The 13,836-nt window shown below is 31.0% G+C and overlaps 1 protein-coding gene across 1 annotated transcript; it reads right to left on the bottom strand.

The window, feature by feature from the left end:
• Window positions 1-8,329: 8,329 nt before the first annotated feature.
• LOC118027820 (wax ester synthase/diacylglycerol acyltransferase 11) lies at window positions 8,330-11,951 on the bottom strand. The gene is made up of 7 exons (XM_035031310.2): window positions 11,595-11,951; window positions 10,860-11,438; window positions 10,641-10,707; window positions 10,276-10,385; window positions 9,454-9,663; window positions 9,095-9,217; window positions 8,330-8,791 (listed from the first exon to the last, which is right to left on the bottom strand). Exons 1-7 carry the CDS (start codon window positions 11,826-11,828, stop codon window positions 8,621-8,623), a joined length of 1,494 nt encoding a protein of 497 aa, XP_034887201.1. The 5' UTR covers window positions 11,829-11,951; the 3' UTR covers window positions 8,330-8,620.
• Between the last annotated feature and the right edge of the window lie 1,885 nt (window positions 11,952-13,836).

The following is a 13,836-nucleotide window of genomic DNA, read 5'->3' as shown; positions in this document are numbered from 1 at the left end:
TTTTCTGCATTTTTTATTAAAGTGTAATAATATTGGGTTGTATTTTTATACCGTAAGGATACAAGCTCAGTATTTAAATACCTGATTTACGTAAAAAAAAAAAAAAAGAATTGATAATAATAATATTTCCAAAAAATTTTGTTTTGTTTTAAAATACGGCCTAGTCTCTCCAATATATATATATAAATATTATAACATCATATTTTCACACAACAAAGGAAATTTTCAAAACAATATGTGTATTATCATGCATTTTGGCTTTAATAACCAGTTTATTCAAGCCATGAGAACTAGGCCAATATTTCAAAAATTCTAAAAAATCTTTTTGGTGCTATTAGTAGTATTTGGGATTACGAATTTATACGTAAAACGTATTCCTAAATAGTATTAATAAAGTTTTGGTATAGACATTAGAACGGTTAGGATTTTACCCGATAAGATAAAGACCTTCTTACCGAGGAGGATTTTTCTTGAACCATAGACAGACCAACAACTAGAAAAACACGAAAAATACCTTAGATTTTATCAGACAATAAAACAATGCAGCTTACCTTAGGTAGGGCGTATTTGGGGTGCTAATACCTTCCCTTTACGCAACCAGTCCCCGTACCCGATCTTTGAGACCAGTTAGGGTTCCTAGTGACCAAAATACTAGGTGGCGACTCCCTTTCCATTTTCCACCCATAAAAGACAATATTTTCTTGTTTCCCCATAGATATAGATAGATTTACATTGTAGATAAGAAAATGGAACAACCAATATACTTTTTCGCCGCGACGTCGCACACGTGCGACAATCATCATCATCATTAATAAATTTGAAATAAAATATTATTACTATCGAAGAAAAATCATAAATTTGATTTTAAAAGATTAAAAACTATAAGAGCTTGGGTCAGACAAGTTTAATAGTATTATTAATATTAGAAATATTATTATTTGTATTATATATATTACTATTGGTATTATAATTAATATTTTAAATATTATTTTTAGGCATGCCGTTACAGCCAGACCCAAGGCTCTTGGGCCTAGAGTTGAAGCCAGACCCAATGTGTTGCAGCCACACCCAATGACCTAAGAGCGTTGGGTGTGATTGACCCACATTGAGTCAGGCTACAACATTAGATCTAAAGCTCCTGGGTCTTCATTTATAGATAGACTCAACGCTTTTAGATTTTAGATTTTTTTTGATATTTTTGAAGAAAAATAAAGTTGGCCCGTAACATAGCGCGGACCACCTAACTAGTGTTATGATTGAATTGCATCATTATTTAGATAAGGATATTTTGCAAATAAAGGACGACTTCTATTTTTGTTTTCATGGTAGAAGGATCAAGATGTCAAATATCTAATCTTGCAAAATTTTGCTAGAGATTTACCATATATCTATATTGCTTTGGACTATATTTTTAATATATAACAGTCATAGATTTGTGAGTTTGTATTGTATTAGACTCTATTCAGCATTAATGTACGGTTAAATTTTATTATAAGTTGCTAAATTGAAGGTAATTTAATAAACATTTATATTTTTATGTTTGTATAATTTAACAATTTATTGAAGTAAAATCCTAACTCTTATTGTATATGTATTTTTTTTAGGTGAAACAAAACTAAATTCAAGTAATTATTCCATCATATTTGATGATGTGATATTAATGGTGGTGAAGGAGCTGTGAAAAAGCATATGAATTATTTAATGACTTTTAATGACGATAACTTGTGTAATGATAGTTAATTTCTTGTTTAATTTTAGTGGGATGACTCATTTGAGATGTGAAAGGAAGCTTATAATTTTATGAATGCTAGATCAAGATTTGATTTCTATAGAGTTGTATTTGTAATAATAAATAAATAGTTTTATGCTTTGGGATTTTCTTGAACTTTGCATGGACTGATCATATGATAAATGCTTTAGGTTCTTTGAAAAATAAATGAACTGGTGATGGCTATAGAATTTTTATGTTTTTAAAATTAGATTATTGAAGAGTTGTTTTAATATGACATAATCGACTTCGCTAGTCCAAATAAAAGCCAGCCAACTTGTAAAAAATATCTGATTATAAAATTGAGAGAAAGGGAAAAAATTGACAAAACAACCTATCAACTCAACTTTTTATTTAGCCAGAATTTAAAATGAAATAGTGTAGGAGTTTCTTTAGCCAATCAATTTAGCTATTCTAAAAATAACTTGGCTAATGGGTTAAAATCTTTTAAGGATGAAATTGATATAACAAAAAATACCATAACTAGACTCCTTGCCCAACCCGAGATTAATTTTAAACCATGAAGAAGTTGACCTGATATTATTTAGTTGACCTGGATGGTCTAAATGCATCTTGAACAACCATAAAAAAAAAAAAAAAAAATTAAAGATAAAAGTGAGATTACAAAGAATGAAATTGAAAGGAAAAAAAATAAATAATAAATAATAAGAAGAAAAAAATAGGAGGACTGCTTCATTATTCACATGAACATTGAAGTAGGTGCACTGCAACCTAAATCTAATAATAGATCTAGGTAATAAGCTTAAAATTTTATGAATGCTACATCAAGATTTGATTTTTATAGAGTTGTAGTTGTAATAATAAATAAATAGTTTTATGCTTTGGGATTTTCTTGAACTTTGCATGGATTGATCATATGATAAATGCTTTAGGTTCTTTGAAAAATAAATGTCCATTCAATTTCAGACTTATGGTTTTTAGGTTCTTTGCATGGATTGATCATATTTATTAAGGTAATAAATACCTTAATGAATATTCAATACTGATTAATTAGGTTGTTTTGAGTATTTAAAATCCATGCATACAAACAATGAGTTAGATATAGATATTAATTTTAGATCACATTCATACATGAAAAAACGTGATATTTACCACTAAATTATTTATGGATTGTCCTTGAAATAGCGAATTGATTTCATGACTTCAACTGTCATCAAGGCTGTCTCGTGGTGGTTGATGAAAATTAAAGCTAGATAACCAGTTTCAATAGCTTCCATGCACAAGGTATGCACAAGGTATTCGTGAAAAATCTTGGGTGGCGTTTAATGCTTAAAATAACTTCAACTTTAATGCCACTACAGAAATAATGTTAAAAAATCTTGTATAACATTTACCATGAAGATTCTCATACATTATCATTTTCAATCTTTTAGCAAAAATAAATAATTTGTTTGAAATGAGCGAAAAAAATAAAAAATAATGACATCTATTAATTTATTGCCCCTCGCCTTAACATGGATCGGTGTGATTTCAACATTTTAAGTTCAATAATTGCTATTAATCTATCTGACTCCTAATAAATAAACAAATAAAAGAATTTGATGTGTAATTGATATAGTTTGTTTGTTATCATCTAGCAAATGCAAGTCATTCGTCAAGAAAAGATATGGTTTATTTAAAAGGGAACTGATTACAAAATCATTTATCAGAATATATAGCAAAAATATATATACATTCATTCTTAAAAGAAAAATTCAACCATGTATCTTTTTGTAGGGTTAGAAATATCCTTAAATTAATTTATCCATCAATTGATATTAAGTATGGTTTTTAAGTAATTTTAAGGTTACACCATCTATATTAGCATGCTATATTTAGAGACATTTAATAAATTCTTATAGAGGTTGTCCATAGGGTTTGAACTTGAAAACCTAAAGAAAAGAGCAACCTTCGTAAATGTTGAAAACTAAAACATACAAAGTGTTTGAACTTTGTTTCTGTTACTCATTAATATTCAACACTCTTTAATTATGCATACAAAAGCTTTATATTTATAGGGAGATTACAAACATAAACTATCATAATCTAGTAAGGATTCTAAATACCAATTCAATAATAATTCTAATTAACTAGTTAAATAAGAGTTCTAGACATAAATCCTTCAAAGACATTATATTTATAGGGAGATTCTAGACACAAATCCTTTAAAGGATTCGAGACGTAAATCTAACAAATATTTTATATTTATAGGAAGCTTAGAATCACAAACTATCATAATCTAACAAGGATTCTAAGTACTAGTTCATAGTTAAACTAGGATCCTAGACACAAATCCTTTTTGTTTTATTTTATTTTATCAAGGAATCCTACTTAGACAAGGATTTCAATTAATATCCCAATAATCCCTCCCTTAAACTGATGTTTTTAAACACCGAGTTTAACAACAAAGGACTCTTCTATAAACAAGATCTTCTTCAGTGTAAACATCAATTACTCTTCCAAGCTTCACAAAATACTCAAGTTTGAGAGACTTAATGAATATATTAGCGACTTGTTCTTCATTTTTGCTATAGATAATCTTAATCATTTCATCTTTTATGAGAACTCTTATAAAGTGAAACCTCGCATTAATATAGTTGCCTTTACCATGCAGAACTAGATTTTTTAAAAGTTTAGTTGTTGTGTTTTTGTTGTAAGAAATTATCGTAGACCCCTATCTTTTGAAATTAAGCTTTTCTAGAATTTTTTTTAACCATATTGCTTGACATGCACACAAAGTTGCGGCTATAAGTTTAGCTTTCATGGTTGATAAATTAATGATTGATGGCTTGTTTTAAAATCATGAAATAACTCCTAAACTATGTTTAAAAACATAATCTGAAGTGCTTCCTTTATCATCTTGATCTTCTACATGATTTCTATTAGTAAATTTAATTAAATATGACTTTCTCTTTTCTTGTAGAATAATTTATGCTCCTTTGTACATTTCAAGAACCAAAGTATCCTTTTAGCAATTAAAAGATGAGTTTCTATTGGATTTTTTATGCATCTACTAACAAGACTAATTGAATACATTATATTTATCCTTGTTGCTATTAGATTCATCAAATTCCATATTATTTGCTTATAAAGAGTGCATTATCCTTCTTTCCTTCATGATCCATATTTAGTTTCAAATCAAATTTAGTTAATGCACTCATCGAATTTCAATTCTTTATTTGAAACATATCTAAGATTTCTCAAACATATATTACTTTTAAGAAATAAATATGTAAACATTTGATTGAACAACTTTAATGTCTGGAAAGTGACGTAACTTTCCAAGATCAGACATATCAAATTCAATCATCATAGACCTTTTAAATTTTTGAATTATGTCTCCATCATTACTAGTGTAAATCAAATTATCTAACTATACGCATAGAAAAACCATATTTCCTCCATCTTTAGTTTTAATAAAAATTGTATGCTCACATGGATATCTTTTACATTTTTCTTTCAAGAAATATGAATCTATAGAACTATACCAAGCTCCTGGAGTTTGCTTCAGCCCATATAAAGCCTTTTCTTTTAACTTGTATGCCTTAAGCTCATTACTAAATATCATACAACCAAAAAGTTCAACAAATACAAGTTCTTGAAGGTCTCCTCCATATAAAAAAAAAATAAAATTGACTTAATATCTGACTAGAAGATAGGCCATGAATTTTGAGCTACAAAAACAATAATCGGTCTTATTATATTTGTCACAACCTAATGTTTTATCTTTATTTTTGAATATATTCTTAAGAAAATGTATTTAGTCAATTTTAATCATTTCACCATTTTTCGTTATCTCCATGTAATTTCAAGTGTGAAATTAAGTTAGAAATAATCATATAAATCATAAACAAATATGAAAAAAAAATAGTTAGGGTTGAAATTAGGCCAATAACTGAGTTTCACAAATCAAAGATCATGTTTGGGAATTTCATTTAATTTCAAGAATGGTTTGGGTTGCTATTAGGGGCTTAATTGAAGAGAAAAATTAAAATTAGGTATTAGTTTGGTTGAAATTGAATAACTTTAGGAAACAGGGATGAATCTATAGCAAGTGGTTAAATTTAGGTGTTCAAATTGATTCAATTTGGGATACAATTGAAAATAAAAATGTAATTTAGGCCATATTTGTTTAGAACTACATAATTCTTGAAACCAATGACTAAATTTGAGAAGAAGGAAGCAATCAAACACATTAATCACACAAAAAGAACTTAATTAGGCTGAAGAGTTAAACGACCAAGAAGACTGATCTTAGAAATCGCAAACCTCATCCATCAAGTAAGAGAGAGATTGCAAAGAAAAAATAAGGCCTATATTTTAAATTAGATAAGAATGCATACATGTTATCTAATCAAAGCATTGCACAATGTTTTTATAGAGATTTTCCAAAAACAATCATCAATGGAGTCTAACAAGGCTTTAATGAATACAAGGTGATAAAAAAAGTGATTTTTGAGTCATGATATGAAGGAAAGAGTTAACCCTATAATTAGGTAAAAGAAGAATTTTGGCATAAAAAAATGCTAGTTTTTAACCCTGCAATCACAAAGAAGTGTTCAACTTTGTGTTTAGGAATCTTCAATTTTAACCTTATCATCAATAATTTTTAGTTAAAACCATATAATTAGGAAATCCAATACCATTAGGAAATAAACATTTAACTTGTTATCAGGAATCTTTGATTCAACCTTGTCATAAAAAAGGAAATCCAACACCATTAAAAATTAAAAATTTAACCTTATCATCAGGAATCTTCAATTTAACCTTCTAATTTTAAATCATGTTGTATTTCCCGTGAAAATATAAGAACATGTTTCTACACATCTTTTTGGGATTTAATAACTGATTTATTAAAGCCTTAAGAATTTGACTAATATGTGGTTTTTTTTTAATTTTAATTGCGATTAACTGTGATGTTTGTATTTTTTACAAAGAAAATATAAAAAAAATGTTTTTGTTTGTTGCATAAGGCCAATACCTTAACATATTTTGAATTTTTTCTTTTTTAAAAAAATATTTGAAGTTTAAAAGGAAATGTGTTTAGCATGAATTTCTTAAACATAAAAAAATTATTTTCTTGCATTCTGGAGTTGACAACATGTTTGTAAAACTCTAAAGGGTGTTGACTAATATTTCAAAAAATAAAAAATCTTATTTTTTGGAAAATTCATTTATTATTCACCGTTAATGTTTGGATAAAAAAAATCCAAAAAGGGATGAATATCCAAAATATTATTGGAAATAACTTTTTATTATTCATTGTTAATATTTGGATAAAGAAACCCTAAGTGGTAAATATCCAAAATAATTTTCTAAGAATAATAAGTTATCGCACATTCTTGAAATAAGCCTTGATTATAATTGAGGACATTTCAATTTCTGACTCTATGGTTTACGAGCTGTGAGAGTATGGAACCCTAAGGCAAAAATAGGCTTTTAAAGCGCCCTGACTTTCCTTACATTTCTAAATTTTTGTCCCTCCTCCTTGCGATTTACGAGTCGTAAAACTTTTGAAATACTAAAGGGAAAATGAGCTACCCTCTTGGGTTTCCCTCCATCTCCTTTCTCATCAAAACCTCTCGGCCCTTCCATCTCCATCACTCACCTTCCTCATCTCCACTCTCTTCCCCTCAGCCCCATCTTCCTCTCTATTGAATCGAGAGCCCTCAGCCCCACCATTTTAGATCCTCCCCTTCTCCCCCTTTGACAGACATGAAAACGAAATGAAAAATCACCATGAGAAAAATCGACATGAAAACGAATCAAAGCAAACAAAATGAAAAATCTTCTGTCAACACCGCGCGGGTGACATGTGACAAGTCCCACAGTAATTTGTGTTTGAAATGCAGGGGGAAGGAAAGTAGCTCTTTGTTGCTTCTTGTGCGGAGGAATCACACGAACAGTGGAGACATTCTTCATTGTTCCGGCCGGATCGGGTCTGATCTAAAGCTAAAAATGCATTGAACCGAGTCTAACCCAGTAAAATCATAAAAAAATATTTTTTTTATTTTTAAATGTGTTTTATTCAAAAAATTAGTGTTTAACATTATTCAATGACACTACATAATTTAGACGGAGATCGCTTGATGACGTAGCATTTGCAGAATTTGATCGCAATTCCAATTTTGTTCCTAATTATATTTTACCTGATGTTGTTGCGTGATTAAGAAACCAAGAAAACTATAGTTCTTGTCAGATGTATTTTATACATGATGGAATTATAGATAGTTTAATGGAACAATAAAAAATATTTTATATAAAGTATTATTTATTTCATGATATAATAACAATAGTTAAATTTATAATATTTAAATTAAAAACGATCAATATTAATATATATTTTTTTAAAATTATTTTATAACCTCAATTTCAAAAGCATTTTTAATCAAACACATTAAACTATTTTTTCTTCAATCTTAATTTCAATCACAGTTTTAACCCGCGCGGTGTCGGCTAGCAATTTTTCATTTCGTTTACTTTGATTCGTTGAGAGTTGCCACCTAGTATTTAATTGAGGATTACTAGAAAACCCGGATGCACTAGTCTTGTCAAAAATTCACGGGTAATATACATAAATATCAAATCAACCTCAACCAAAAATATGTTATATAAAATAATTTTTTTTAATTTACAACCACAAAAGCTACCACTATGTAAATTTAGTGGAAACATATCCAACAATACAACAAACTGAAATATATAAACACGATTAATATCTTGAATATGACTCCCACAGCTTAGGGATTCTTAGTTGACTAGGCTTGCACAATTCCAACCACACACGTCTAAGTTTATTGAAATAACTATCTCTTGACATAATTTATTATCATTAATCCTAGCAATATATATTTAGTAAACAGGACAATCAACCAGCCCTTTATAAATGACAGCATCTTTGATCAGCTTAAGAGATTCTTCAAGATCATCACAGAGTTGATGAGGATCAGGAACTATCTCTTCGTCAACTGATAAGATGATGTTCATTTTCTTGGCATAACTCACAACATGAATCATTAAAGCCTGAAAAGAAATATTTATATGTTAACACTGGTAATATTCATACACAATTTGATTATCTATATATTAATTGATGATTTAAGAAAAAGTCATTAGATTTGATTGCTGAAAAAGATGTACTAAATTCGTATTTACAATGGCCATTAAATGGGATCATCTAATTTGATTGGTAATATATACATATATTTTATTAATACCAATAAAATAAAAATAAATCAATATTTTAGTTTTGTTTATTTTCTCTTAAATGTTTGTTGCTAATATTAATGGTAATTTACCAGTAGATATAATATATTAAGTACTCACATTAGGTAGCCCAAAGCAAGTTGGAGCTATGTAGGCCACTTGATGGCCATAAAAAGTGATTTCTTCTTGAGGACCAGGCACGTTCGAAAAATACAAGGTAGTTTGAGTCGGAAAGCGTGCCAACTGCGACAACAATGGAAATTATTTTATTTTAAGCCCCCAGACATCTATTGACGTTGTACATGGTCAATAATAATTAAAGGATGGAGCGTTCATAAAGATTTATTGAGAAATGTTTATGAACACTCGATCCTTTAATTATTATTGTACCTTACTACCAAATAATTTGAGAAATGTTTTTGCCATGAAATATGTGTATAATGCTTCAAGGGTCGAGTGTTCTAGCAGATTTATTGTACCTTAGCATTGAAGAATTTGATAAGGAAATTTGCCACTAAATACGTGCATAATGCTTCAAGAGAAGCTTTCTTCCTCTTTCCAGTTGCCTTAGCACTTCGAACATAATCTAATGCATCCTCTCGTAGTGCAATGGTGAAGGGGAAGAGAGCGTAGCCGATCAGGTTGCCCAACCTCACGTTGCTGCTACTTTTCTTCTTTTCAGCAACACTCTATATATAGAAAGAAATTAAAGAAAAAATAGATACACAATAAAAAGAGACATCCTTAAATATCAGTAATGCTTGACCTCAGACTAATTTTTTCTTGGGTTTAGATCCTCTCTCATGCTCGACATTGTTTTTGCTTTTATTGTGCCTTAGATTATATTCATTCATTCAATTAATTATATTTAATATTTTAAATTTAACCGATATGATAAAACAAGATATAAAGGATCCGTTTTTCGATAAAAAAAAATGTTTTAATTTAATTAATTCTTTAAGTAAAAAGAAGTTTCCGTTAATGAACTATTATCTCATATTTGGTTGTACAATTTTCAGAATTGAAAAATCAATTTAAAGGGTAAGAAACGCTCATTAATTTATTGCACCGAGATACAAATTCCCATTTCACTGAAATCGATTTTGATACTTTATGTGCTTCAGACTCATGAAATTTCTTCACGTGATATTTGTAGTCCTTACTTTATTTCCAGGATTATTTTTTTTTTTTTACTTTTTTTAGAAGCCAAAGTAGATTAACAGAAGACGCCAGTGGAGAAAAAAGAATTCCTCAAGGCGAAAAAAGGAGCGAAGTAAAGGTAAAGAAATTGCCGTACTCACTTCATTTCCTAGATATGGCCTTAAATTCACGACTGAAGTTGCTCGTAGACGAATGTTCTTAGGAAGATTGCTATTTCCTTCTGCGACTCCACCATCTTTCTTATTTTTGCCTGCAGAATATAGAATTAATATACAAAGCTGAAGATGCTCCAAAGATAACTAATTTAATTTTTCTTCCTACCTTAGTTGTAGGTAGTCGTTTAAAATCTAATTTATCTGACAACTTAGCGTGTAGTCCAGCTAAGAGCATATTTTATAATGTTTTATATATGGCTATAGGCCTATCTAATGTTTTTGAAGGATATAAGTTACGATTTTACACCAAAGTGAAATTGGCATTAAATTTAAATTCAGAAATTGCTTACCATATTTTCTATTGAGATAGCGAGATAGAGCTGCTTGTGTGACTCCCACCATCACATCATTGACTGTCTGGCAAAAAAAAAAATATATAAAAATGTAATGAGTTCATTAGATTAATTTTAGGAATACCAAAATTTAGGTAATTTGCATGAGAAACGTATATCAACACTTTGTTTTATTTTCTACAGTGAGTACAGTTTGATACATGGTAATTAACTTACAGCATTCATGGCATTCTTGACTAGCTTAACATCCTCCAAACTCACAGTTCGATGAACAATCCGCCGTGGAGTAGATCCAACGCCTAATGGACCTTTGAGGGGCGTTTTTGTATCATCCAAGAAGAAAATTGTGATTAAAAGCATAACAACATCAACCAAAGTATTCCAATATATCAGCAACACCGAAAATAGCTTGATGAAATGTTGGAGAAGCCCTCCACTAGAACTGCAGGGTGTTTGTTTCTTTGAGATTGGAAGTGTTGGAAACGCATCAGGATCAGATGCTTTGCGGGTAAAAGACATGAAAAGGGACAAGAGAGACGTCCCATCTCCAATGGAGTGGTGGACTCGGAGAATGCCTACGGATTCAGCATTAGATGTTTTGATGTTGAGGAGATGAAGATCCCACATAGGTATAGACACACTAATCTTAGTTTTGCTCAAATTAGAAACGTAATCTTCTAAATACATATCAGGAAAGTCCATATTTGGGTCAATTGTAGGGAATTTGACATGGTTGTCCAAGTCAACCTCTGTTCTAACCCATTTGAGCTGCCCACCATATTTCTCATCGGGAACCTGTTACATAAATGAACTTAAAGTTTGACAGATATCATTACACTGTAATTTTACGTACTTGGAGGTTTCATAGTAAAATTATAGAATGCATAAACTGGTTAGTTTTTGATTTTTTCAATATACATGTATATAAAAATAAAAAAACACAGAACTTGCCTGCAAACTAGAGAAACGAGGATGCTTAAGAAAAGTATTCTCAAAATGTGCTCTCATAACTTCTGGATTGATTTTGGTCTGAAAGCCGATTACGATGATGATGTACACGTCGGAATCGGGTTCATGAAACATTCGAGCCACTGGACTCAAAGGTTGCTGCTCTTCATCAGTGCTGCTCAGAACATTCTCAACATTTTTTGCTGTTTGAATTGGTTTAATGGCTCGGGTCCTCATTCGTTAATCTTAGAGAATAGAGGCAAATAATGCAGGTGTGTCAGTGCGTGCAAGGGTATCCTGTTTTTCTTCAAGCCCTATGTTTTGGTAGAAGCACTTCATGGATATGCCTCCTTCTTATAGAACAGCAAACTGCGTGGTTCACATTATAAATAAGACGGCCCACGTCGGGCAACACACGGTGGCCTAGCAGCAAGCACATGATGAATGCAGAGAGAGGCCAAAATTAATCCCCGCACTCCATGGTTTGGTGTACCCATCCACACACTGCTTTTCTTGCCACCCAAATAAAAGAAAAAAACTAGTAGCTGGTTTTAGAAATAACTAACCGCCACAAGTACAAGCATCTAATGCTAATAAGTTATGTTTTTAAATTTATAGCTACCGAGGGAGGACCGTTGTAAATAAGATAACACTCACTCGGAAGATTCACACATTTTTAACCTACACGGCCAAAGATGAGTGTTTTGGTAAGTTAGCGTATGTAAAAGAATTTATTTGTAAAATAACACATGTAAAAAAATAATTAGAAATCTATCACAGTTGATCTTTGAGAATAGAGGGTATCCTGTTTTTCTTCAAGCTCTATGTTTTGGTAGCAGCACTTCATCGAGATGCCCCCTTCTTATAGAACAGCAAACTGCGTGTTTCACATTATAAATGAGACGGCCCACGTCGGGCAACACACGGTGGCCTAGCAGCAAGCACATGATGAATGCAGAGAGAGGCCAAAATTAATCCCCGCACTCTATGGTTGCTTGTACCCATCCACACACTGCTTTTCTTGCCACCCTAATAAAAGGAAAAAACTAGTAGCTGGTTTTAGAAGTAACTAGCCACCACAAGTACAAGCATCTAATGCTAATAAGTTATGTTTTTAAATTTATAGCTACCGAAGGACGACCATTGTAAATAAGATAACACTCACTCGGAAGATTCACACATTTTTAACCTACACGGCCAAAGACGAGTGTTTTGGTAAGTTAGTGTATGTAAAAAATTGAATTTGTAAAATGACACATGTAAAAAAATAATTAGAAATCTATCACAGTTCGTGTTTTGCAGATGGTGTATATGACTTCCAGGGATCTACAAGAGTTAAACGAGCACAACTTCAAGCTCTTCGAAAAGAGTTTGAAATTCTATAGATGAAAGAAGGGGAGAGTGTTAGTGCATATTTTGCCCAAACACTCATCATAGCCAACAAGATGAAGATTCATTGTGAAAATATACAACAAGTCATGATCATTGAAAAGATATTGAGATCAATGACTTCAAGGTTCGATTATGTGGTGTGTTATGTTGAAAAATCCAATAACTTAGACACTTTAATCATTGATGAATTATATAGTAGTTTACTTGTCCATGAGTAAAGGATGAATGGGCACCAAAGAGATGAGCAGGCATTTAAAGTGACATATGATAATAGATTTGGTGGAAGAAGAGGCAGTCAAGGACGTGGAGCATTTCGGGGAAGAGGTAGAGAAAGAATCAATCCAGCATTTAACAAAGCCTTAATAGAGTGTTATAAATGTCATCAATTAGGACATTTTAAGTATGAATGTCCTCCATGGGAGAAGGAAGAAAATTATACAGAGCTTGAGGAGAAAGAAGACTTGTTGTTAATGTCATATATGGATCATAATCAATCAGGACGAGAAGATGTTTGGTTTCTTGACTCAGGGTGCAACAATCATATGTGTGCACATAAGCAGTGGTTCTTTGATCTTTATGAAGAATTTAAGCAATCTGTAAAGCTAGAGAATGATTCAAAAATGGTTGTGCTGCGAAAAGGTATCATATGTTTACAGCTTGCTGGAATTACTCAGGTAATCACAGATGTTTTCTATATACCTAAGTTGAGGAATAATTTGTTAAGCATTGGACAAGTGCAAGAATGAGGAGTAGCTGTTTTAATCAAGCATGGAGTTTGTAAACTCTATCATCCAAAAAGAGGACTTATTGTGCAAACAACAATGTCTGCAAACAAAATGTTCATGTTGTATGC

This window comes from Populus alba, chromosome 19 (assembly GCF_005239225.2).
Source record: "Populus alba chromosome 19, ASM523922v2, whole genome shotgun sequence".
Lineage (NCBI taxonomy): Eukaryota > Viridiplantae > Streptophyta > Magnoliopsida > Malpighiales > Salicaceae > Populus > Populus alba.
This window is presented reverse-complemented; position numbering and strand designations above follow the sequence as displayed.

Bases quoted from the DNA above. Each gene is read 5' to 3' on its own strand.
- LOC118027820 (XM_035031310.2), bottom strand. From the start codon at position 11,828: ATGAGGACCCGAGCCATTAAACCAATTCAAACAGCAAAAAATGTTGAG. The intron at 11,439-11,594 runs GCAAGTTCTGTG...TTTATGTAACAG, and splicing joins CTCGTTTCTCTAGTTTGCAG to GTTCCCGATGAGAAATATGG. The intron at 9,218-9,453 runs GTACAATAAATC...TTGTTGTCGCAG, and splicing joins TCAAATTCTTCAATGCTAAG to TTGGCACGCTTTCCGACTCA.